A 27,994-nucleotide genomic window follows, 5' to 3' on the forward strand; every position below is an offset into this window, starting at 1 on the left:
ACATTTGTTTTGCACACCTTGGCCCTTGTTGGGAAAGGTGCCCTCAGCCTTTAAAAACCTAAATATCTTAGCCTCTGGTGCACATAACAACATGAAATAAGTTGCATTTAAACTAGAGATGTACAGGATCCAAGATCCGGTTCCGGATCCGGCAGGATAATAGGGTTTTTCAGACTATCCGGATCTGGCAGGATCTTAGGCAGTGGATCCGGTATCCCTCAGTTAGCTAAAAATCAGGATCTGGAGCATCTCTACTTTTTACGTAGCCTAGGCTTTTCAGTCAGTCTTTAACAACCCCAATCGCTGCATGGAGTGAAAGCCCTTTGGAATCGGCCGTTGAAGGCAGTGTGGCAGTAAGCCAATGAGTCTTAAAAATAGTTTGCGCCAACGTAATAAAAAGGGCCCACGTGTACGAGTTGGCTATGTGTTTCAACCCTTTCGTAGGATCCGGTATCCGGTTCCGGATCCGGCAGGATCTTAAGCAGTGGATCCGGTATCCGGCAGGATCCTAAAAATCAGGATCCGGTGCATCTCTAATTTAAACCCTAAGACCCTCATATTACATTTACATTACATTTAGCAGACGCTTTTATCCAGAGCGACTTACATATTTTATCATTTAGGTTACAGTCCCTGGAGCAATGTGGGGTTAGGTGCCTTGCTCAAAGGCACTTCAGCCATGGATGGAGGTGTAGGGAAAGGTCAGGTGGGATTCGAACCTACAACCCCCATAGTGAAAGACCAACTCCTTAACCACTAGGCCACGGCTGCCCACAATCCTAATATTGAATTAGAATGTTTTCATTCAGCTGTAACATACCAACATTTTTATTAAAAAAACTAAAATCTCAAGAGCCTGAATGCAGCGTACTGTATATATGTCTCCAGGCACCAAAGGTCAAACAACATATACCAGTCATTAGGCTAAAATGGGTTAAGTTTACTTAGGCTACTTAGTTACTTACTTACCTGCCTATTGTTCCACAGGATCTGGTATAGCTAGCGATCAGCTATATGGTCTGTAGCCCCAATCTGGTTGCCTGATTTTCATAGACTTCAGATCGTTGCGTCACCAGTAGGGCGGAGCCCTGCTACCAATCTGGATGGAAAGCCTTAACTCAACTGTCTCTTTGGTGCGAGTAGGCTACTGTACAGAGTTTGCTGCCTACATTTTCATCTGGTTCACTACGCGTTATGCACCTCAACACTTCACCTTGCCCTTTGCTCTCCTTCTTGGCGGGGTTGTGTTGTTGCTCATCACTTTTGTCCCTGAAGGTTTGCAGACCACTTCTTCATTCTTAATCTTCATTTCTACTCCTGATCCTTTGAATCTTATCTCTGGCCTTCATTGTCTTAGTTCACCATTTTGATATCATGGTCATACTATGCATAAAGAGTCACTAACAGTCACTATATCTAGCAAAGTACAAAGATATTGTACATTATGAACCTTAAAGGGGTATGCCACTATTTTGGGGCTTGCCTTAAGACAAGTTAAAAGAGGGAATATGTCGCTAAGCTAGTGAAAGTCAATGGATCCGTGTAGCATTGTAGCATGCTACACGGATCCATTGACTTTCACTAGCATAGCAGCATGATCCCTCTTTTAACTTGTCTTAAGGCAAGACAACGCTTAACGTGAAAAATAAGACACTTTACCACCTTTATAAAGCCCAGCCAACGATTTTAACTGTATTAAGCCCCAAAATAGTGGCATACCCCTTTAAGTAAACTCTTCTTCATCATTAGTAATACAGGTGTGTTATAGTTGTGTAGACATTAAAGCTCTGGTTATATTTCTGTACCTCCGAGCTGAATGCCTTGACAATTACCCTGGCGATGGTAGGGAAGCTTGGGACTTGGTGTCACCTCCATGGCAGCCAGAATACGCAGCACTGCCTCTCCACACATAGCCTACGTTGGTTAGTCCATAGTAGGCTATGCGTCATTTAGAAAACCACTGAGTTTATTCAGTGACATGTTACATTTTGAGGATTAACCTAATATACTGTATGTGTTGTGTGTTTTTTTTCATTACTGTATGTAAGATCTTACTAATTATTAATTAATGGACAGATCATTACAAGTTGTAATGTCAGGCAGTGTTATTTAAAGTTAGATATTGTGTAGAGTAGAGTAGAGTATCATTTATTAATCCTGAGGGAAATGAAGGTGTCCCGTATACATAAATACAGAAGAAAACACTAAGATATTGCACACATCATTGCATAGTAGGCCTATATCACCATACAGCACACGCAACACACACACACACACACACACACACACACACACACACACACACACACACACACACACACACACACACACACACACACACACACACACACACACACACGCACACACACGCACACAATACCATGCTGGTCAAGCTTTGGGCTATGTGGCAGGCCAATAATGTTAAAATTGTTGACACATCAGTCAGGTTAGCCAAGGTTCAGGTAGTTAGTTGTACAGGTAACTATAAAAATAGGTCAAAAAAGTCTCAAACCATGTAATTAAGACCTGAGGAATTTGACCTTTATGCCTTTCTTTTCTTCCTTGGCTGTACTTATCCTCTCACATAACTCGTTTGCTTCAGGCTGACAGGCATGTCCCAAGAAGCTTAGATGGGAGTCGGACCATTGGGGGTCGTTGAGCACTGGGTAGTTCACCTCTTTGCCCAGAGTCTCTGTTTACAACCCAATTGTCACCAAAACACAGCTTGTGTTCTCCATACAAGCCCATGACCCCTCACTGATCTGAGCAGGATATACAGGTACAAGTAACCTGGTAATACCACTCCTGCATGCAAGTTTGGGAAAATGTGCTTTGGCTGGTTGTATCATATGCTTATCTTGCGATCTCTGCACAGGGCTGAACAGCACAGCAAATATTACACACGGTGACAGAGTACAATAATGGGAGTGGACGGCGAAGAGAGAGGTATGTGAAGAGGTCAGCGTAAAGTTTTAGGTAGGTGTGTCTAATAGACAGAAAGTCACAGACACAACACTCATTGAGTATGGCAGAGAAAACAGAAGGGTTTTGTCTGCCTTAATAAAATTAGCTCAATTCTTCTCTCGCTGTAGGTTATGTGGCCTGTTTGATTCATAGTGTTCTTGTTGCCTTCCTAAAACTGTATATTGATTACCAGCTTGGGCATAATTCTATACATGCTGACTCAGACGCAACACTCAGCTTATGAAAACCTGAAAAACGAACTGCTCTGGAAGCAGTCATTACTTAAATGCACTTTAACACACTTTAACACACACACAGACACACACACACACACACATTCTTCTGGTGCGCATTCTTCAGCATTCTGCAGGACAAGTATGCAGAAAGGTACGTCATGAGCTACAGTCAACCAATGACCATACTCTGAGAGACATAATATACACACTGACCATACTCTGAGAGACATAATATACACACTGATGCAATGACCTTTATTGCTGCATACGGTTGTGCAGTGTAAGCTTTGTTTTTGTCCCTTACTCCCTATCAGGCTCTGGATGGTGGTGTCGGCTTTCTCCAGAACACGATACTGCAAAAGAAATTTCAAACGAGTATTTATTTAATCAATAAGACAGGCAAACATGTCACACAATACTCTCTCTCTCTCTCTCTCTCTCTCTCTCTCTCTCTCTCTCTCTCTCTCTCTCTCTCTCTCTCTCTCTCTCTCTCTCTCTCTCTCTCTCTCTCTCCCCCCCCCTCTCTCTCTCTCACACACACTCACACACACAAACACACACTCACAAACATTCATTATACATTCAAACTCCTCCCTCTCTCGTACTTCCCCCATTGTAAGCGCCAGTGTTCAGGTTGAGGTCTCAAATGCTTGAACCAGTTCTGACAAGTTGTAGACAAACACAGACACTTGTTTGCCATATACGTTCCATGTCCAGTGGCGATGAAAGACTTTGATGAAGAGACTGCATTCCTAGGAGACTGGGGGGCTTACCAAAAGCAGATTTTCATTCTTCTGAGCCTCAGCAGTATTCCGAATGGATACGTGGGAATGGCCATGGTTTTCCTCGCAGATATTCCTCCTCATCACTGTAGGGTTCCATCCCTGAACAGCAGCTATGGAGGACTGGGCTACAATCTGTCCATCCCGACTGAGGAGCTGAAAGGGGAGACCATCCTGAGTCGCTGCAGACGCTACACTGAACAGGGAGGCTCTGGCTCTGCCAACAGCAATGACACAGAGGGCTGTGTGGATGGCTTTGTGTTCAGTAAAGAGAGATATGTGTCCACTATTGTGTCTGAGGTAAGTCTATCGTCACTGTGTGATCATCATAGAGCTTGTATGTCAGCGGTTTATACCTTAGTCAAATGATTCTCACATTTACTTTAATGGAATTGTAGTTGTTGAGAGTGAATGAATGGGTTACACCTGTTGTTTGCACTAGTGGCATTAAGTGTGAAAATCTATTCCTAAATAGAAAATTAGCAGTTTGCCTATTTTGTGTGTAACCAAAGATTTTCTTAGTTCTTCCCAATAGACCGTCTCTGGTGTAACTGATTATATACCGTGTACACACACACACACACACACACACACACACACACACACACACACACACACACACACACTCACACACACCATGTCATCCTTTATGGGAATAGTTACTGAATAATCACAATCCAGGTGGCCTGAGAACAGTAGCATCTTCTGAATGTTGTTTTTGGCACTGCGAGTTTGACTGCAGGGTCATTCTTTTCAGAATGACATTCATTAGCTTTTTGTGTCTTTATTGTTGACAGGACAGTCGAGAATGGCAGGGAGAGAGTGGGAGAGAGAGAGATGGGACAGAGCAGAGTTGGGACATGACCCAGACCTGGGTCCACATGGGCATGCTAGCCCATGACCACGGGGATCTGAGCGTGCTTCGCCACACTGTGTCCATGATATGTTTAGTCTAGATACGGTGAAGCCTGTCTCGATCAAACCAGATCAACCTGAATTTGTTGGTTGTAGGTGTATGATAGAAACCATGACAAGCACTTATGACAATTAGGCTAATGTATATTAGCAGCTGAAAACATGTGTTCACATGTAGAGATACAGCACACCTTCTCACAGATGACTCCCAGCGTGGGAGTGAGTGAGTTTGATGCGTTATGCTATTATACAAGGATTAGAGTGGATATGATTTGACTGGGTTTGGACCAGTGCAGAAAATACTTGTTCAGGTACAAACTAGGCAACAGCTATATGACCCACATCAGGGCCACTGACAGCCTTGATTGGGCCTAGAGGACAAAAGCATCTGAAAGGGCTCCCCTCCTACGTATATATAAATCATAGCACTAGGGTGTTTTAACACCTGGCCAGACCTGTGACTCAGCATTTTCTGTAGGCTAGCCCAACGAGTATCCAGACCACGCAGAAGTGAATCATTCTGAGACCATTATTGATGGGGTCTCACTTTTCACTTAGGAGTCCTGACTCCTGACAAGTTACACTTGTGACCAAAAACGCTGCAGAGAGGACAGCTCACTGACGTCATAAGAGTGTAGTACGGCATGGCGGTAAGCGGAGTCACTTCCTTCTACTGTCAGTACTAGCAGCATGGTAAAGTGCAATGCCATTACCGCCAGGAGTATGGAACATATATAACATGTGAATTTTTGACAGCTGTCATTAATTATCCCCTGCAGTTAACACTGACTGATAGCTAGTGGTGTGCATTGGCACTGCCCTCATGATTCGATTCGGGAGGTAGCGATTCGATTCGATTCAATTCTACAATGCATTGCAATGCATTACATTTCTACTGAAAGCAAAGCAAATGTTTCATCAGTCATGATGAGGTAATACAAGTAGTCAGATACTGAGCAACATTTCATTGGCTGTTTTCTGTATCAGTCTTGCAGTTTTCAATGCTTTGAAGTGCTTTTATTTAATTTGACATTCATTTGCTCCTGAAATATCCTCGTAATCCAAGTAATTGAAACTAAAAAATGTTTCAAAAAATTATTTTGACCACCGGTTGTGATCACTGGGTTGGATTTGTATGCCAGCACGTCTAGGCGCATGCTATGCCTTTAGGGTGCGCTCACCTTTCTGCCAGGTAGCCTACCTGTAGGTCATGTGATATAAGTCAACTCAGACCATTGTTCTCATTGCCTGAGGAAGATCCCTCTGTTGGATCGAAACGTTGCCGTATGTTAAAATGAAATAAAGTATTTTTGGAGTTAATACCCAGTGTGCGGACTGCTTCATCACACTACTTACCTTGACAACCATTGCCATGCACAAGGCCAGAGTTGGGTGTAGTTTAGAGTATAGTAATCGTGAAGGTGTCCAGCAGTATAACCGGCCATCCGGGTACTTCGTTCTTGAAAGTAACAGTCCCGCTCCTGGGGAAAACAAACCGAATGTCTCATTAACTTACATGCAACATCGGCTAGCCTAAATAAACACAGTCCATGCTTCAGCCACAGCTGTTTGGCTATATTATTTGAACAGCCGACAACACAACGTCTTCGGCATTTTGGGCGCGAACCACGCTAGTGAATAGGTCCTTATCTTTCGTTTCTTATTTCCCCAAAACCAACAAGGCCTTCCCTTGACTTATCCCCCAATGTTATCCCCCAAAAAGGGGCATAAAGCACATGGCACACATCATGTTGGTTATATGAATAGGCCTACTGTATCATTTTAAATAGCTTTGTGCAGCTGCCTTTGCAAGTAATGTGTAATGTAGTCCAATATTAACTGTGACCCTTCTTGTCACACAGTGGGATCTGGTGTGTGACAATGAGTGGAAAACTCCATTTACAGTCACTGTGTTCTTCTTTGGGGTCTTGTTCGGATCATTTCTGTCCGGAATTATATCAGACAGGTAAAACAACTTAACAGTTTAATATGTATTGATATTATGTATCCTTTACAACTTCTATTCTAATCATGATCCTTTTCTCCTTCTTGTCTATAGATATGGAAGAAAATTTATATTTTTTGCCACAATGGCAGTACAAACCGTCTTCAGTTTAATTCAAGCTGCCTCTAATAGTTGGGAAATGTTCTGTGTGTTCTACTTCATTGTTGGAATGGGACAAATCGCAAATTATTGTGCAGCTTTTATCCTTGGTGAGTGCACTGTTTTGATTTGGATTTACATTCCATTTTTCTTTAAATCTCAGAGCAAAAGCGAAGGCCATTTACTCTTTGCATGATAAGCTGTGTTGCCAGATAGGGCGGTTACCCACAGTTACCCAGATTGTGGGTAACAATGGTAAAAAAATCAGCCATTCGGCGTGTTTTTCTGTCGTTTTATGACCATAGAAGTCAATTAGCGCCTCTAGGCGGTTTTTGAGCACTGTTTGGGTGGGATTTGATCAGACACATCTGGCAACACTGATGACAAGACCATTTACTGTTTCCATGATGAAGTGTGTGTAGTACTGTTTACATGATAGCCTACAGTAAGTGTTCGGTTCATGCTTCTTGATTTACGCCTGTGATCACTATTGCCCTTATTGTCTGTCATCGTGTTTGCCTTTTGTCTGCTTGCTGTTCTGCTCCACATCAGTGAGTTTCATAGATTATGGCAAGATGATGTCACTGTTGGAAAAAAACAATGACCTGTGCATCTGCCACCTGTGCTTCTCCATCCTCATTTCTCTCACCATCTTGATGCAAATACAGACAAGGTTTTAAATACCAAAGGCTATAGGATAGTGGGAGATGGTGCCATAGTGCACCAAAGGCTATAGGATAGTGGGAGATGGTGCCATAAAGTATCACATGATACAATACTGTATATTCAACTGTATGTCATGATATTATACTGTAATAATATGAAGCGATATATATGAAAATGGCAATAATTGCAGTATTTTCATATAGGCCTACTGCAAAATGGGCTATAGGCTACTGTAACATTGAGTAAGTACACAGCCTGCCTATTTCCTAATTTATCGCAATATACAGTCTGGTACATTGCAATATTTTGTAACGGCAGTCCTTCTTTTGAACATCATCTGTCTGCATTGTTGGCAGCTTGTTCAGGAATGGATTAAGAAATGGCAGACTAGTAATACCAAGGATGAGGTGGTGCTAGAGCACCAGCCCCTTTGCCCTTCTGCCCTTTTTGAAAGTTTGTTCTCAATGTTGAAGGGCATTTTCTTTATATATAAAGAAAATGTATATATATACAAACACTAAGGTGTTCATTTACCACTACAGATATATTGACACGCACCCTGTGAAACTGCCCAGGCTATAGAAAGATCAAAAAGGTCAATTGAGACCGGCTAACAAGTAGTCAAATTAGCCATTGCTGACTAAGGATGGCAGTCCCTTCCTCTAAGGCCAACAGGAGGTGTAGTTGTGCAGCTGCAAACACAAACAACAAGAAAGAAATCCAAAATAGCAAACGAAACAAATAGGGCAACAACTAGATTCACAGAGGTAAAACACAAGCAAAGCAAAGCAGCAGTAGCATCCCTCATGCATCAGACTCAGGCCCAACTAATGGCATCTGGCACATGAAGCCATCATAGTGGATGCCATGTATGTTTGAAAGTCAGCCAAACAAATGGCAGTGCTCTCTGTGTCCTCCAGGTCAAACCTTCAGTAGAAGTTCCCAATCTACTGGGAAGCGTTCAGCATGCTGCAGAGGCAAACCTCCCGTTAAAAGCAGCGAGGACCCAGGCACAGATGACAACCCTGAACCTGCATGCCCTCAATGTCCTCAATATTAACCCTTTGGTAGCTGGGTCCAGTCTACCCGAAAGCATTTAGTAAGCTGCAGAAGCGGAACGTTTCTAAATGAAAGCTGCGAGGAGCGGGGCAGCGGTGTGAAGGCAGTGCTTGTGTCTAACCTGCCGGTTAGTGCCCTTTTTATCAATGAAAAGCTATTTGCTGAATAGCACCAACCTGATACCCTGCATAGACTAGAAGCATTTCCAGAAAAAGGCCCTTTATAAGGGTGTTAGAAGCATTTTTTAGTAAAAGTTGGGAACCTAGTTTTCTAAGACAATTAGAGTACCCTGAATTCAGCTAGCCTGGTTCCCAAGCTGAATTTTGAGTTTTTGACCATGAAATGCCCAAAAAACAAAATGGCCGCCGAAATTCTTGATTTTGGGCAGAATACGTTAGAAAGTATCACTTCTCCATGGAAATAAATGTGCAATGCTCACATATTTGCATTTAAGATGTATTCCTACACTTACACAAAGGCAAAATGTCATGGCAAAAAGATAAAAATTACTATAATTATGCCTTTTTATAATGTGATATCCTAGTAAACTGGCATTCAATAGCAATAGCTTCCGTAAAGCACATTATCATACACAATTGTCATTCAATAAGATTTGGAAAGAAAAAGAGAGAGAAAGAAGATAGTATTATCTAAAAAACTAAATATTGGAACATGAATATGTCCCCGGTTCTTTGAAGGAGATGAGTGAGCCATCTCTATGGGAGCACACTCTCAGCTGTACGATTAGCTGAAGACCTTTGCAATCATGCCAAAGGTCCAATCAACTGCGTCGTGGGTGGGATGTCCACTTTCTCAAAACCAAAAATAAGCCACTTTGATGCCAAACCTCTCTTCGGCTGTCGGCAACGAGGGTGTCTTGAGAGATGGCTCACTCATCTCCTTCAGAGCACCGGGGACATATTCATGTCCTATTGTTTTCTTTCAGTCGAATCGTTCGCATATCTATGGGAGAGTTACAATCACTCCCGATTGCTGGTCCAAACTAGGCAGAACTCCAAGAGCCTCCTGTAAGGATAGCGTTCCTATCACCTAGGGTGACCAGATTTTTGTAGTCTGAAATCGGGACACTTAATGCGTGACTGAAGGACAATATTTGGCGGGCGGGTCTGGGGGTCCTCCCCCAGGAAAATTTGTATTTTTTAGATGCAATTTCCTGCATTCTGATCAATTTTAGAGGGAGGGATGACAAATCGCAACTGACTCCTTCAGACTTTCTATACAAGCGCTGGCTGCTATTAACTGTGACAGGTAAACATGTAACCTTTTCCATATATTTACCCTGATAGACATGGCGAAATGTAGTGCGTGGCCCAAACCGGGACATATTTGTGTCCCGAGAGGGTTTGCTCGGGACCTGGGACACACAACTCCAAACCGGGACTGTCCCGGTCAAACCGGGACGTCTGGTCACCCTACTATCACCCTACAGACAATCAGTGGTCGTACCCAGAACCCTATGTTCCTGTCTGTGGCAATGTGGTCACATCTAGCCGGTAGAACCGGACAAAGGTGGTGGGGTTGGCCCAACCAGCCGCTCTGCACACGTCTGAAACTGCTGCACCCTTGAAGAGAGGACAAGATGTAGAGACCGCACTGGTAAAGTGAGCCCTAATCTGAGCCGGGGGTTGGCGACCCTTGGACTCATATGCCAGGGCAATGGTTTGAACCAACCATTTGGAGACCTCTATTTTAAAACTGTGAGCCCTGTAGAGGGCTTGATGAAGCACACAAACAGCTGCTCAGTGTTCCTAAAAGAGTGAGTCCTGTTCATATACATGCGTAAAGCGTGCACAGGGCACAAGTTGTGTTGTCCCCTCTCTTCCACGGATCTGAAAGGTGGTGTGTAAAAGCAGTTTGGAGAGACCCCTCTTGGAGTGGCTCGAAAGAGGCCCCACACATAGCCTCCAGTACTAGAGAGATATCCCAGGTGACGTAGCACGGGGCGTAAGTATCTAGTGGATGGGCACTCAGAGTGTTGGAACTGAATCCTACATGGCACAATGAAATCGCTGCAAAGTAAACTTAAACGGTAAAGCATTGTCTCCCCCAAATAAGTCTTGTAGAAAGGACAACACCATCGGTACTGAACACTGAGAAGTTGTCTTGTCGCGTTGGTCACAGTACCGTTCGAAGACAGACCACTTCAGGTTATACAGTGTCCCAGTAGATTGGGCCCTGGCCCCTTGAATTGTCCTGATAACCTTATCCAGAAAACCGGTTAGGTTCAAATGTTCCCTTGCCAGACCCATAGGGGCAGGTGGCCCCTGGGCTGGGGGATGTCCTCCTGGTCCGGTGCCAGACTCAAACCTGCAGGAGAGAGGAAAGTAGCAGGAGGGGCCGAAGCCCCTACGCTATCAGCTGAGGCCCCTGAGCCCCGTGGGTTAAGGTTGGACAAACCCTGAGAAATCTCACCTCCTTGCAGGAGGGGAAAAAGGGAGGCGTCAGACGAAGGCGTTCGTGGTGTATTATACATAACTTTTGGAGTCTACAAGCGCGCCATGAATGGTGACGGGGTTCGCTTTTGTGCCAAGTGCAAGGGCCTGCGGTGATGGCCAAGGGGCTCCGAGGCAGCTGCTCGAGCTGGGGAAGCCACATCAGCCACTAGGGTGGTGGTCAGTCCCTGCTGTATGAGATTCTCTGTGGTGGCAGAGAGTTGGGATAAAAAGTCGTAGGCGGGAGATCGAAGCACTTTGCCAGGGGGGAGTCAGAGTCTGACTCCACTGAAATGCGTTGCCAGTAGTCGACCGTAGTCAAGAGAACAAAGAGACAGAGCAGGCTAGAACTAGTCAAGCTCTCGTAACTCGTGTCGTTCAGGGTACTCGTGACCTCAGTCAGGAGACGTGAGTCCTAGGAACTGGGTACTGTGTAAAGAACTTTTACTCCGTATTGTTTCTAATCTGCGGTGAGTAGGTTCCGTCATTGTGAAGTTTCTTGCTGCCATGGAGGACACTGTACATTCCATATGTTTGATCTGCAATGTGTGATCTCAGGTTAAAAGAGAGTGTCCACCTACACAAAGCTGAGGCTGTCTCGGTGATCGCAATGATGCTCTTTTATTGCCTGTGACATTCACCCACTTCATAGCCTGATCAGAATCTGGCTAAATTTGCATGTTCCTGTCCAAAATGTGAAGATGTGACAATGCATTTGTATTCAAAGTATCAAAATGTGTGCAAAACGTGTGCAGTAGCGCATAGTAGGACTATTGGCAAATACAACGCAGCAGTCTGTTGTTCCTTTGATGACAGTGACTGATTGAACACTGACCAAGAAGTCTTCATGTCTAAGTTTTGACAGTGCAAGAAGAAAGCTAGGTCCGTGGCCTTTGCTTGTTTAGCATACTTATACTCCTCTCCAGATTTTCCAAAGCATGATTCAGCAATGGGTGCTGAAAAAGTTGGTTTGAATGTCCTAGGAGTAGTCCTGAGAGGATGTAGTTCCATCAGGGCATTTGACACATTTAATGTAGGGCCTATGTCTAGTGGACACCTCTTATCTTTAACAGAATTATCAATTGGTTGGCCTCTGCCATGCTGCCATTTGTGTTGCATGGGAAGTATTCTTCCCATCAAGTGTTTCATCCAGGATGTCATCACATGTGTAGTGGATGAATTTATCTGCCGCAATGTTTGTTGGAATAATGGCACCACTCTCTTGGTTCAGTGTTTTTACAGTGCTCTCAGCTAAGGAGGATCTGGACTTGGAGGACCTGGTTGTAACTCAGACAATGACCTGCCAGGTTGAATTGTCGTATTAGGTTGAATTGTCGTATTTTACCCAATAGCTTGATGAAGAGTACAAGCAAGACCGACATGTTTCGGAGTCCATTTTTTGCCATCACTGACACAATAAACAAGGACTTAAGCCTCATTCAGAACTGTACTTTGAGCAAGTTTTTCCTTGCTACCAATTCCATCATCTTCAAGAGATGTCTGGCCACTAACAATCAGGCTGAGTAGCATGCATAGACTATCTCAAATGTATGCAATAGTATCTTATAAAATATGTAAAATATGTCTGAACATTTTTCAAAATGACACAAAATAACTTATGTTGTATGTAATATCATGGTGTCATCTAGCGATTTCTGGACAGTTTTCAGAGAGCTAATAGCAACTTAAAGTGATTTTTTGGAAACACTAAATACTGCACATTATGCTAAGTATTTCTAAAATACTTATATCAATTTTCTTAACCATATAAACACACATAGGCTACAAATATCTTATTAGAAAAGCTTAATATTTGAAACGTTTAGGCTAACACCTACAATATTAGCATTATTAGCATTCTAGAAGCTATTTTATACTTTTTAAAATCCTCTATAGTAGATACATTCATCAAGAAACATTATTGGGACACAAAATGTTAGAAAAGAGCATTTATTTCCAAGTACAGCAATGCTTGGTAAAAATGCTCTGTCAAAAATAGCGTATTTTGGAAGCCATTTTGTTTTTCAAATTTAACTGTCAAAACCTCAAAATCCAGCTTGGGAACCAGTCTAGTTGAATTCAGCACACTTAAATTATGTTTAGTACATAGGTTCCCAACTTTTACTAAAAAATGCTTCTAACATTCACAAATATGAAAAATGTGTCTAGACTAGGATGGTAAATGAAGAATAGTCCCCCAAAAATTGTTTTGGCTAGGCTGACAGCAGGGAAACTTGTTTTCTCACGGAGGAGGGACTAGGCGGGGCGAGGCCACAAGCCCAAGTAGAGGATGCAAGGTCGCATATTGGAACGCACCCCTAGAGAGTGAGCTACGGTGGCTGTAAGAGGACAAGCTACAGACAGGCATCGGTTACACATGTATCAGACTTCTTATGTACAGCAGGGTATAAGTGAGAGGAACAGTAAATACATTTCACAGCGTTTCTACCAGTAAATACATTTTACATTGTAAAACTTGTTTTAAGTGTAACTAATTTTGGATTGGAAGAAAAGTACCATACATTTGTCTGCTATGGATTTCTGACCGTATTCCTTTTTTCATCGATCAGGATGTGAACTTCTGAGTAAGCCGTGCCGTGTCACCTTTGCAACTTTGGGAATTAGCTTCACGTATGCACTGGGATATGCATTGCTCCCTCTTTTTGCCTACTTCGTCCGAGACTGGAGGATGCTTCTGGTGACCTTGTCTGTGCCAGGCTTTCTGTACATACCCTTATGGTGGTGAGTAGAAGTACCCAGCATGTCTCCAATAGCTCTCACTGGGTACATTTATGGAATGGCTATCCAGGCCTTGTCATCATTGACACCTGCCTACCATTCAAATAGTGTCATTAACCCCTTTGTCAGATACAGTAGTTTCTTGGGTATGACGATGGGCCTTTCTCAAAACCTAGTGCAGTGCACTTCCAAGTGTGTCAGCCTAATTAGTCACACCCAGTGATTGGTTACTCTTTATTAGTCACACCCAGTGATTGGATATTCCGTAGAGTTCACCAAAGAGGATCCAATCACTGGGCGTGACTAATTACACTTGGAAGTGCACTGCGCTAGGTTTTAAGAAGGGCTCATACAGTGTCACAGTAGCCTATTGTACAGTTGCACAGTTTGCTTTTCATTTATTTTTATGTGGGAAGCTTTCATTCTTATCAAAAAGTTTTTCGCTTAAGCATGTTTAACAGACTATTGTGATGAAATAGGTAACTATGACTTAAAGTGTGGCTAGTGGCAAGGCTGAATGGCTAGGGACTGGGAAAGCTCCAAGCTACAGCAGTGTTTTGAAAAGGTTTTCTGCAAGCACTCCATTGTGTTCACAACCTGCCTGCATTACTCCTCCCACTTTAGGAACTGACTTACATTAAAGCAACACTAAAGAGTTTTCAGTAGCTCAAAATGTCTCAAAAATGGTTTCAGCCAACCATCAAGGTAGAATTAGGGTGAACAGCTCTGAATTTGCATTACCACCCTCCCATCCCAGGTATATTCCAGAGTCTCCTCGCTGGCTGCTGTCTCAGGGGAGGGTGGAAGAGGCAGAGGCCATCATTCGAGCAGCAGCCAAGAGAAACGGCATCACTCCCCCGGACGTCATCTTCCAGCGAGATGACTCGGAGAAGCTAATGGTGATGCAGTACATTCACTCACTCATAATTATGAGCACAATTAAACATGTTTTGTTGTTAATTATTTGCCTTGTTATTTTATCTTTTTTTCACAGGGGGATGGTGGTATAAATGATGAGAAAAAATACACATGGGTGGATCTCTTTTCAACAACAAATATCAGGAATATCACAATACTGAATATCTTAATTTGGTGAGTGATATAGATTGGTATGTTTGTTTTTACATTTGTTCAATTTGTTGCATACATTTGTATTGCATAACAGTCTTCACACAAACCATGTGATCATTATGTGCCTTGCCAGTCCTACCATAGCATATCTTGTAGACCTTCTATTTCATAGTATTCGACCATGCAGATGCAGATTCAATTTCAACGTGTGAGTTATGTGTATGTTTGATTTCATTCATCATTCAATAACTTATTTGTCACTGGTCATCGATCATTCAAATTCTTCATTTTGTTTCTGAAGGTCCATAGTCTCTCTGACGTACTACGGGCTGTCTCTCAACACCCCTAACATGGACGGGGATCCTTACCTCAACTGCCTCTTCGCCTCTGGCACTGAGTTTGCTGGATACACCATCATGTGGTTTGCTGGACGCTACGCATCACGACGGGTCACCCTGTCCGCCAGCACGTTCTTTTGTGGGATCATGCTTCTGCTCATCATGCTTGTTCCTAAAGGTTTGTATACTGTGTGTGTGCGTGTGTGTGTGTGTGTGTGTGTGTGTGTGTGTGCGTGTGTGTGTGTGTGTGTGTGTGTGTGTGTGCGTGTGTGCGTGTGTGTGTGTGTGTGTGTGTGTGTTTCTATTTTGTCTTCTAACAAATGTCTGATCACTTGGTCACCCGGAGGTTTTTGGAACAGGTATTTCAATGTCCTATCTCTCTGTCTGTCTGTCTGTCTGTCTGTGTGTTTTGCCATCCACAGTATTTTGGGTGATCCGCAGGCAGGGGTGCCGACAGCGGGGGACAAAGGGGACAGTTGTCCCGGGCCCAGGGAGGAAGGGGGGGGGCAGAATTGGGTTCTCAATACATTGTGTATATTGCGCTGGAGGGCCCTTTCAGACGACTTTGTCCTGGGCCCAGCCAAGGCTGTCAGCGGCCCTGTCCGCAAGGGTAGCCTAACACACATTACATACATGTAGTATTGGCCAGGGGGCCAGGCTGCCATCTCTGATTTCTCTTTTTTTCACTTAAATCTTCACACAAGTGAGATGCTGAATTAATTAAAAATGTCAGAGTTCATTATACTGTATGAGTAGTTTGTCTAACCTGTTACTTGCATGCATCAAAGTGGTTTTACTCCTCAAAGACATGACACCCGCTTTACCAATATCCATGGAATAAGAAGGCATCCAAGGCAGCATTCTTATTCTTAATTACAAAGTGCCTTGGATGTCTTCTAAACTGTGCTCAAAGCTCCAAGAACCACAAGAATGCCAAAGCCCTGTGACCTACATTTTCATTTGTCTGATACGGATATCCGTATGATCACATCCATTGGACTTCCTCTTTCCTCTTTCCTCTTCCTCGTCCCCTTGCCTCCAACAGAGCTGGGTGCTTTGAGTGTCACGCTGGCCATGCTGGGGAAGATCACCATGACGGGGGCCTTTGTGTTTGTGTATCTGTACGGCACGGAGCTTCTGCCTACCGTGGTGCGTAACATGGGCTTGGGGATCACCACCATGGCCTCCAGGATGGGCAGCACAGTTTCCTCATACATAGCCTACATGGGTGAGCATGAATGGGCCTATACCTGCATCATTTTTTTATTTGTTCCACTTTGTTCAAAGTTCTTTATTTGCCATTTGTGCATGGCCTAGTAGTCCAGGCACATAGGAACTCTTGTGCAGGCCCTCTGAGTCAATAAATAGAATTAAATAGAAAAAAGGAAAAAGACTAAAGAGATTTTTTTTTAAAAGTGTACATTTACTCACTGGATACAACTGTGAAGCAAATTAGTAAGAATAATAATTGTCATCATCATCTTAAATTAATATCAGTTAATGAAATCTACACCTAGCATTTCCATTAACCAAAATATACAATAAATGGGCCGTTAGTATGTGATTTCAATTGTGTGAATGATAATAGATTGGTATTTAATGCACACTATATTATGCACTATCGTATTCCGTCATTAAAAGTTGTTGGTCCCCTTGGCTGTTAAGGCACCTATGACAGGGCGCTGCCCTACGTCCTGATGGGGATCATCTCCATCTTGTGTGGCGTCCTGAGCCTGCTGCTGCCAGAGACTAAAGACCAGCCGCTGCCAGAGTACATCAGCCAAGTTAAACCTCTCCATCGCTACAGGTACAGTGTACCACCATAGTGGCTAATTTAGTTTTGGGTCAGTTCATCGAAAGGTGGAGGACTTCTTCCAGAATCATCAATAGTAGAAGACTTTTGTTGCAAAATGCCATAACCACCATTTTTTAACTTTTGCATGTTAATATTGGAAATGACTGTTCAGAAGTCATTCTCTTTGTGTGAATTCTTGCCATTTAAGTTGTTTGAGAACATACTTTTTAAACCTATATAGAATGCATTTTGTAATGCAATTCAATGGAATGCCCAATACAAAATAAATCAATTTTCCAAAATGTTCCAAAATGGATATATGTCATTTTGAAACGAAGCTCTTCACACCATGGCATTTGCATGATGTGTACCTGAGTATTTCTTTAATATGTAAGGGATAATGTATTGTCCACATGTGACTATATGAAAATATTTCCCAACGGGGCGAATAACACCCCCTGACGCCGAAGGCGGAGGCGTGTTATTCCGCTCCAAAGGGAAATATTTTCCGATAGTCACGTGTGGACAATACATTATCCCGCTTATTATACGGCCTTTACCAACATTAGAAAGCATAAATAGTTAACCAGTAGTTAATAGTAACAGTTTTATTGCCATTTTATAGCGTGCGCAAAGAAAGATAGTTTGTGGAACACTCATAATTTAACGTTATGTACAGTAGACACATAATGTTTAAATATTTCATTTTTATCATTATATTTTTGAAAGCATTGGTATTGATGAAGTATGCTCATGGATAGAGTTTAAATCTGGGTTGTGATTCTTAAAGGTTTTGTGGGACAAAGGATGAAGAAAGGACAAACGGACAAGATAAAAATGGATATCAAGGCAACAAGAAAGCTGAATTGGAACTGGAGTAGACAACTATTCATCCATGTCACATGGCGTGGATTTTTTTATGAACTCTGTGCACACAGCATAATGCTGTAACGTGTAATACTCGGGGATAAATTGATGCACATAGCGTGTGTGTGTGTGTGTGTGTGTGTGTGTGTGTGTGTGTGTGTGTGTGTGTGTGTGTGTGTGTGTGTGTGTGTGTGTGTGTGTGTGTGTGCGTGTGCGTGTGCGTGTGCGTGTACGTTTATGTGTGTGTAAATGGTGGACTTCCAAGTGTCGCTTACTTTAGTGGTTTCACACTGAAATAATGATCAGTAGTGACTGAGATGGTCATAAATCTCAGAAATTAAAAACAAAGCCAAAGGCGTCTCATTGTTGGGTTGCCACTTCCTGTAGTTCAGGGCCAGATAAGAGGAGCCCCACAACACAACACCCAATATCTCAACAGCCCTGATCTGCTGAACAGGCTGAACCAAATGAGTTATTATAGCCTAAGACTGCACTGTACATGAAAATGCACTGTGACAATTGAGACAAGATGTCTGTTTCGCTGCTGTTGCATTTTGCACGTTAAAGTTTCTCTTGCCTGGAAATGTTGCCGTGCATGGGGCAAGGTACAAATGGGTTTTCCGTTACTCTTTATTCTATGGCCCCTGTACTGAGACAGTGTGACAAAGTGTGTACAATAGTTCACATCACGTCACATTTGCACTGTACTAGTCTGCTGGGATAGGCTTTGGTATGCACTGCAAACCTTATATGCATGTACAGTATAACATGCACTAAAAAGCAACTATAACATAATGACTGTACATTACGCCCTATAACGTTGTGTTTACAATCATGTCTTCTATTGTGTCATATTAATAAATGGAATATTGTTTTAATAACCACACACAATGTCAGTGATTTTCATAGTCTACAATAAAAAGGGCTTTAATAAAAAGTAAAGTATAATAATAATATAAATTTAAAATAAGAAATTAAAAGAGAATGAAAGCACTCTTGAGTGTGTTGGAGTGATTACTGAGTGTAGCCCAGGCTGTTTTTCAGACTTACTGTAGACTAACGTAGGCCTACTGTGTTCATTAGAACTGTGCTTGTATTTAAGCTTATTAGAACGAGAAGGCTGATAAATAGCTTTTAGCATTGCATTTGAGTGCTGAATGACATTTCTGGGCACTTGAATCTAAACAGCACTACAGGTTCAGCGTTTAATCCTCTTTAGAAAATGCTTTTTTCTCAGGAAACAGTGGCACACTGTTAATACACTGTATAAATGGGCAAACTGCCATTGGCATAGGGTTTGAATCCGGCTTGGGGTCATATCCCAACTCAGTTGGATGATGTTCTTTTACTCCCCATGCGTGTGTGCACTGCCCTCTAGTGAAAAGAAAATGTCACCGCATGAAGTGATGTGTTGTAACACATCACCATAGATTTTGCTAGAGTAGCAGCAGGTCAGCTGTTTCCAGACTTTCCAGAATTGCGAGGGCTTGAGGAAAGATTTTTTTTCTATGCTTTAGTGGATTGTAAATTACTGTCCTACTTTTAATGACCAGTTTCAGTGGGTAGTTTGCCACATATGCCCCTGTGTCCTTGTGACAGAGCTGGACTCTATTCTCCTCCGTCTGACATGTCCATTGGGTTTATAATCATGGTCCTGTTGTGCTCACAGTGCAGCCATCTCTACTGTAAAGAGTGTTGTAGAAGCTGACCTTGACTTTTTAACCCGCAACATGCCGTCTTCTCTCTTCCCTCACACATTTTTCCCTCTTGAAGACATGTCATGGCCAGTGATGGCCAGAAGTCATGGCTAGTGATGCTGGAGAGTTGGTACAGGGGCTGTCCCAACACTCATGACCACCAGGACCACTTTGTGCAATAAAATAAAATACAATTTTAGTTTCCAACACAATGATGGTGTGTAAAACCATTAGCAGGAGATACAGATAAAACACCTCCCTTATCCAATCCCTCTGTTAATTAGTATTTAAAGATCACGTGATTACTAAATTATACTGGGAAGGCATAGTAATTCTGTATTTCCTTTCGAGAGTTGACATTTACCACACCTGCGCATCAGTTTTAATTGAAGCAGACTTAAACATTCAGACTAAACAGATAGGCCTATGCCATGAAATGTGAGTGCCCATGGTCTTATCCACTGATGATATAAGTCTCTAAGGGAGTCCTTGTATGAACTTAACATTTCAAGCTGAGATACTACGCTAAGTACATTCTGTAATGCAGCAAAGTATGGATCTTTGAATAAAATTATATCACATGCATTTAGGCTATGCTATACACATAGAAATGCATAAAAGAAGAATTTTCCTCTTCATGTCTTCATACTGAAAAGGCACAAACGCAAAATATACATTTAAAGATAATACAGCAAGGACAATAATAAAGCAAAAAATGTAGGTAATCTGCTTTAAAACTGCCGATGGCAGCAGATTACTCAGTTGTTCTGTTCTTGGCATCTCTGATCTTTAAAAGGATGGATGACAGGCAGTAGTCAATGTTCTCTTGTCAGAGAATAACTTCTGTGTACTTTTTTCTCTCTGACTCAGCATGTGTGTGAATCAATTGCCTAAGAGGCTTTCTGGGTAACTTAGGCTATATCAGTGGTTTTCAAAGTGGGGGCCGAGAACCCCTGGGGGGCTGTGAAGTGGTGCTAGGAGGTCCGTGGCACGTTGGAAGAAAATGTAAAACAAAACAAAAAAGTAATTTATGTACAACAAAATAAAGAAAAATAAGCCAAACAAAATTCAAATTAGTTAAGAGCTGCATTATGTAAGGGTTAACGTTCGGCGATAAGGTCGCTACCGTGGAATAGCAGCACGACAGAGAGAATCTTTAGACCCCGACGCGGAGCGGAGGGGTCTTGTTCTCTCTGAAGTGCTGCTATTCCACAAAGCAACCGACTCGCCGAAAGTTAACCCGCTTATTATATGGATATACTTAAATGATTCACACATGGCGGGGACATTTCTTTAGGCCTCTTTAATGTTAAGATTGTTGCTGCGCAAAACAAAACAGTGCCGTTGTGGAACACCGCTAGGCAACAGCTGGGGAAGCCAGGACAACAGGTGTTGTCTATCACAGCAGCTGATTAGAGTCTTGTTGAAAAGTCGCTTTAGCAGTGAAAAGTCTTGTTGCCATTGACAGCGGTCTGTTATAGACCAACCCGTCCGTTATCGAAAAATAACAGACGTGCGAACGTTGGGGAGCCCCGTTGAAATGAATGGAGCATTCGACCGATGACGTCACACCATATAATAAAATAATCTATTGCATTTCTGAACGTACTACTATTATTGCTATTTTATAGGCTATATTCCAATGGGGCACTGACATGCAGACACATAGCATGGTCAGAGGCGCATTTTTTTAATTATTATTATTTCATTAAAGGATCCCCATTAGCTTATGCCGTAGCAGTTCACTAGTCTTCTTGGGGTCCTAATTCCAAATACATGTAGCACATCACATTTCAGATTAATAACAATACAAATAGACATGCCTTGCAAAAAATAAAGAGTTTTTCATAGATTCAAGTAAATAAAATACAAGAAGATCTCAAAAGGTTAGCAACAAGTCTGGCAAACTGTAATAAAATGCAATGCTGCCACATTGCTGAAAGTTCTCCTCCACACAAATAAAACAATAACAAACAGACCTTACAACTTAAGATGACACCTACAGTATATCAACCATTCAAGATACCTTTTTAATTTCCTTTTAGAGGTTTTTTTGCCCGTGTCTTGACGGATATCCAATGGCAATTTGTTCCATGTCTTAATTGCTCTATAAAGCACAGTTCTTTTCAGTGAATTCGTTTTTGGATTTGGTAGTACAATGTCACCCTTGCCTGCTTTCCTGGCGCATCTGGTCACCATGCTAGGCAGGCAGCCGCTTGGGGCCCCCAAGCCCCGGTACTTCACTACAGTAGTGGCAAATTTCTTTCAAATGTTCAGGCCTTTGACATTTCGCTTGGGGTTCCTATTTGACAGTTGCCTGGCTCTTGCCCGACCTGTAGTTCCGCACAGCTTCGTGAGCTCCGATGTGTGTGTTTGGAGTGCCACCAGGGGCCTCCAGAGCACACACACAGAGGTCTGGCAAGAACCAGGCTAATTTGACAGTGAGATGAAAGAAGATTTGGAGAGCCGTGTGATTGTTCTGCAGAGCCTTGTTGTTGTTCTGGGCATTGTAAAATAGTGGATAACAACACTGATGGACATCAGTGACACACCTATATGCAAACAAACTGGCATGGGCTTAATGCATCCCATCCACCTTCAAGCACCTTCAGCTTAGCTGGCCCTTTTTTACTGCACGGTGACAGATACAAATGCACAACGCAGCCAAATATAAAAGACGATTTACTACAATATATAAATGTTGTGAATTATATTTAACACATATTTTACAAAATATTATTTTTAAACTAGAAAAACATAGTCATTAACACAGGGTGTTATCTTGCTACAAAAGATTAGTTCAAACTGTGCAGAGCATTAAACCCACAGCACAATAAATGACCCTATAAAGTCAGACTGTGTCATGAAAATGATGGAATAGAATAGGTGCTATGACAGAAATCAGTTACGCCTTTTGTGTAACAATAAGCAAAGTTATGATACAAAATAAAGATGGTTACACTTACAATAAACTTGTCCGAAAAACACAACATGAAAGCTTGAATGGTTTACTGGATTCATACAGAGCCACTAGGGCCCTTCAGCAAGGTACCATCATGACATAGAAGAAAGAGTGACTTACAAGAAAGATCATAAGTCATGTAAGAAAGATAGTAAGAAAGAGGAAGTATACTTCTAAGGGGAGCTCATGGGAACAATTCATTGCAGGGCACTTGCACCGGTCTTGAAAGTCTTTGAGATTTTAAAATGCTGCTTCCCAGACATGTAAAAGTTCCTAAAAAAGTCAGAAAAGACAGAAAATGAGCCCAAATAAAGCAGGCAGGCAAGTGCTGATGAAGGTAAAATCAGACTTCTGGGAAGAATTATATTGATTTTGAACAAGTCTGGAATTTGAAAGAGCTCTGAGACAGTGGCTATAGTATTCTGAATACAGGTCAGCTTCACAACCCTGTCCGGCAGTCCAACACATCCTGATGTCTTCTGTGGTGATTCATGGCCGTGTTTTCATAAGTGTTGGCAGGCAGCACTTCAACATATTCTTTGTTTTCTAGGAAAGAAACATGTACAAGCCAATGATAGTCCATCATACTGTTAGTCAAGTCAGAAAAATACTATTATTACTATTCTACCCATCTCTGGTTTGAACTGTTTACCACAGGTGTGTTGGAGGTAACCAATGGTTCAAAAGTAGTAGACAAATATCACACACACCGTCCATACTTGCACACAATGATCAAAACATTGTGAGTGTAATGCAAGTGTAATAGACAGTGTGAAGGATATTTGTTCACTATGTTGAATGGTAGTTACAGTTTTCTGATTCCTAATGACACTCTATGATTAAGCCATGGCTATATCATGTGTATGAAGATGCTCAAAACATGTCCTGGATTTTCTCTGAAAATGCCTGCATGTCTCCCATAAGGACTCGCCCAATTTGGTGTAGGCCCTGAACATGACTAGAAGGAGTATGCCAGAAATTAACTTCAGCACATAATCATTAGAAACGATGATGTTTGTATTTCCTGAAGATAGGCCTATCTAAAACCCATACAAATTCACATACAGCGTTTCATATGACATTGTGTTGCATGATACAGCCTGTCTGTATCAAAACGAAAACCTCAGCCGTGTGAACGCTCAGAATACTGCAGATATACAGTCTAGATGTGCAGCCACAGGCTGTAGGATGACTAAATTAGAAGCCCTAGAAGTGACCAATATGCAACTGCAGAACAAGTGGTTTGTAATTATATGAGACACACGAATAAAGGCCCACGGTACATACCTGAGGCATTTATGTATATTGGTTGCTCCCTACAGAAAGAGAGTACATTCAATGTCAAGGTGCATCACTATTATGTTAATCATCGTCTGTTGTTCAACCAGGTAGTCAAAAAATGTAACAAAGGTTTTTACATGGAATTGCTTTTTTTGTCTGCTTTGATGTACAGTGTCAAATGACAGACAGAGCTGCACTCTGACATACTGGGTTTTTTTCTATGAGAAACTAAAACACTTACTTCAATGTCTCCTTTAAACATACTGGTATGGGTGGCCAAAAGATAACCTGCACACTGTTACAGAAATTGCACAAAAGACTCCATAGATATCTAATACACATTAGACAAGGTGTCCTCATTCTAGAGCATTAACCTATGTAAATCACAATAAGATACTTTATTTCAGTATTCCGGTAGTCAGGGAAGTCGACAAAGGAGGTCCTGCCTAGACTGAGAGAGGTCCAAGAATTGGGTCTCTAATACACAATGTGTTGGGATTGGGCATCTTTCAGAGGGCGGGGACTCTTGGCCCTGACAGAAGTACATGCTGTGGCGTGTGTAAAACATACTGTGCTACTTTCAATACACACCTTGATCTTTCACTTGGTCTCGTTGTCATGGGTACATAAATTGGTTCCTGCATGCTGTGTGTGGCTCGGCCTGTGTCCTGTCTCTGACTGGTCGCATTGAGAAAAGGAGGGAGAAACAATTGAAGATTTTATTGTGCCGCAAATGTAGCCTAAACATTGTATTTTCCTACAGCAGAATTACTGTATTGCTCACACATTACCCCTGACTTGTCAGTGCCTGGCCACGTATTTTTGTTCAGCCCTTTCAGAGATCCTGGGCAGCTAAATGGGGAAGATGCGTTTGTTTACATGATATGTCAAAACATCTTAACATACTCCAAATATGATTCCAAAAGTTATGCAACAGCAGAAGACACCTTACAACAGTAGGCTACTAACTTTCAGGATTAAATTTGGAGTATGTGAAAACATTCCAAACAATATGTTAACAAAGCCATGCCACCATTAGCTCTCGGAAAGGGCTGAACAAGAAATGATGCATGTTCAGATAGGCCTACTGAGAAGTTATGGATTGAGTGAGGAATTCAACTCCATTAAGATTTTCTGTTGCAAAATAATTAAATACAACTGAATATCATAACAATACCTGAAACGGTATAACTGCCGGTTTCTGACTGTGAAAAAAAGACAAGAAAACAAGTCATGCTGATATCCTTTGCCTAAGTTGAATGCGTTGCGACTTCACATGATGAACAATGCAATATATACATGTACATGTATACAATACCCAGGATATTGACATCAACACTTACTCTTCCTGAAGAGGTATACCAACAGCAACAAGACTACTATTGCAGCAATGAGGGACAAAACCAAGGCAGGCACAACCTCTATCGTAGACATTGCCGTGGTATCAACAGTGGTGCTATTATGCCTGGGCTCTGTAAAAGAAGACATTTTGACTGCCATCATGAGTATCAATAGCAAAAGTATTTGTATAGCACATTGTTATACAATATACAAAGTAATATGCGGTTTGGGATCTTATGTGCTCTTTAATATTCTAAAAGAACTGACAGAGACTCCAAGTTGGCTGTTTCACTGTTTTGCTGAATACATATGCACACAATCTCTCTGTTTCTCTCTCTCTCTCTCTCTCTCTCTCTCTCTCTCTCTCTCTCTCTCTCTCTCTCTCCCTCCCTCACACACACAGATACACACACACACACACACACATGCATGTGCGTGCGCGTGCGCGCGCGCACACACACACACACACACACACACACACACACACACACACACACACACACACACACACACACACCTACAGTTGAACATTTTTTAATGAGACCCTCTGTCAATGTCAAACCCTTGGAACTACAGTATATATAGTATATTGTAGACAATCAAAGTTTCCTTATTAGATGGTTACTCACAGTCTTGAAAGCTCTGAAGTCTGCCATCAGTGAGGTAAATAGCAAACATACCTACTTTGATGAAAATGGACCCCTCGCCTGATGTGCGCACATCTCTGGAGCGGTACTTAGCACTGGAATACACACAGCTGTAGTTGCCGCTGTGCTCCATGCGGACATTTGGGATATTGAGACGGACGTCCATGCCAGCATGAAATTGTTCCATGTTAATCCCGACCCCATCTTTGCAGAAATACATGTGTGACAAGGTGTTCTCGTTGCTCTCTAAGACGGCACATTTCAGTTCCACGGTGTCCCCCTCAGAAACACTGGAATATTTGGCAAAAATGCTTGCTAGGATAGAAAAAATATATATAAGAAACAGATTTTAAAAAGAATAATCAGTAGGCCAAGTAGATTATATACATTACTGTCACTTAACAAAATATAGCTTACAGAGCTATGTTGTGAAGATGCAATACATAATAAAATAAACATTTATAAGTAATGAAAATGCAATTCATTGATTTAGTTAACATATGTCATGTCAAGTCAGTTTCATTGTCAGTTTTTTCATATGCACAGGTCATGCAAGGAAATTGAAGTTGTGTTTTTCTCTATACCATGCAAAAGAGATATAGACACGCTACACAGGCAGGACAGGACAGGACTGCCGTTAACAGATCATACATTAAAGTGCAAGATAGGGCTAACAACAGAGTATAACAAGTCATAAGTAATAATGAAGTATTAAATAACAAGGGTGGCCGGTGACCTCATGACCTGTAAGAAAATATGTTAGTAGTCCTAAAAATAGATTAAATAGCAAAAAACTCACCTGTCTTGAAGGATGAAAAAGACATGTCTGCAAATGGTGTATCTGAAAATAAAACATTATGACATTACATTACATTACATTACATTAATAATTAGCCCTAAGACATGTACTTTATGTTAGTAGAGATGCTCTTACATTCTGCCATCGGGGAAGTCATTGTGACCAGTATGTATGTGCTTTTCTATCGAAAGCCAGCACTTGCTTTGTAAATACATGTCTCGAACAAGGGTTTATATGGCAGTCAAGTCGCAGGTTACATTTGGCCTACTGCATCACATGTAGTAGGCCACAGTTGACACCACAACTAGCAAACTAAAATAATATCTGGACACTCACAAGACAAATGATTATGTCCACAAGTCAGCTTCAGCAACTGTTTTATTTCTGAAAGGGTCAGCAATAAAAATAATGAAAATGATTTTAAAAAATGTATAAACTATGAGCCCTAGACTTTTTTTGACTATTTTCACAATTACTGGTATGTTCCAGTGTGTCATACTGGTATTTATAGACTCCGTTGCATCCCTCAATCCTGTGTCTGAACGAACTGCCACTTGCAACAAGCTGCTTCCATCCTCTTGGCATACTCAAATAACATTTCTAATTCATTTTGTTAACCATTCGGTTTCACAAGGCTATACCATGACCAGGGATGGTAATCTGGCATACAGGTCCTTTTCCCGGTGGACCAACAATCGTGGACCAACAGTCATCAGGGCCGATGTTTTTGTTTGTTTGTTTGTTTGTTTCAAATGTTCCCTTAGAGACAGGCCCCTTAGATGGGGCAGCCCATCAGTGCATCCTTAATATAAAGTGGACTGAGGTCATCATAATTGTAGTGTGGGGGTGTGAAGGGCTGATAAATGTCAAAAATGCCCAGGCCAGGTTGAAGTCCCAGTCCAGTTTTGACCTTGACAATAATTTGCACTGATCTGCTATTTCAGATTCACCCCATAGGAGAAAAGGTGCTGCTCATATGTTGTTCAATCTACACTATTAAGATACATTTAAGCTTCTCATATTCCTATAATTCTGTGATATTTCCTCCGTTATCCTCTTCCACTTCATCTGTCTTAATTATGTCTATGTATATATTTTTCATGTTATTTATGTATTTAACCTCATATCTTGCTCCCAAGGCAACCTTAGAAGAAGTATTTCAGAAAAAAATGATCTCAGAAGAATTATATGAATAGCTCAGATTGCTCTCAAGAGACTGAAATGCAGATGATCAACATATTTTCCCCTATGGGACATGTGGCAACTTTTCTATAAAGG

At 41.8% G+C, this 27,994-nt stretch overlaps 1 protein-coding gene across 1 annotated transcript; it reads left to right on the plus strand.

Moving 5' to 3' along the window:
* The first annotated feature begins 3,825 nt into the window (after positions 1–3,825).
* Positions 3,826–18,133, plus strand: LOC134440537 (solute carrier family 22 member 4-like). Its single transcript, XM_063190645.1, has 10 exons — positions 3,826–4,282; positions 6,760–6,863; positions 6,957–7,111; positions 13,750–13,921; positions 14,676–14,817; positions 14,913–15,010; positions 15,291–15,505; positions 16,373–16,555; positions 16,993–17,134; positions 17,913–18,133. The coding sequence occupies exons 1-10, from the start codon at positions 3,923–3,925 to the stop codon at positions 18,001–18,003; spliced, it is 1,662 nt and encodes a 553-aa protein (XP_063046715.1). The 5' UTR covers positions 3,826–3,922; the 3' UTR covers positions 18,004–18,133.
* Positions 18,134–27,994: the final 9,861 nt, after the last annotated feature.

Source organism: Engraulis encrasicolus, chromosome 23 (assembly GCF_034702125.1).
Source record: "Engraulis encrasicolus isolate BLACKSEA-1 chromosome 23, IST_EnEncr_1.0, whole genome shotgun sequence".
NCBI classification, from domain to species: domain Eukaryota; kingdom Metazoa; phylum Chordata; class Actinopteri; order Clupeiformes; family Engraulidae; genus Engraulis; species Engraulis encrasicolus.

Bases quoted from the DNA above. Each gene is read 5' to 3' on its own strand.
- LOC134440537 (XM_063190645.1), top strand. From the start codon at position 3,923: ATGAAAGACTTTGATGAAGAGACTGCATTCCTAGGAGACTGGGGGGCT. The intron at 6,864-6,956 runs GTAAAACAACTT...TCTTGTCTATAG, and splicing joins TCCGGAATTATATCAGACAG to ATATGGAAGAAAATTTATAT. The intron at 13,922-14,675 runs GTGAGTAGAAGT...CTCCCATCCCAG, and splicing joins CTGTACATACCCTTATGGTG to GTATATTCCAGAGTCTCCTC.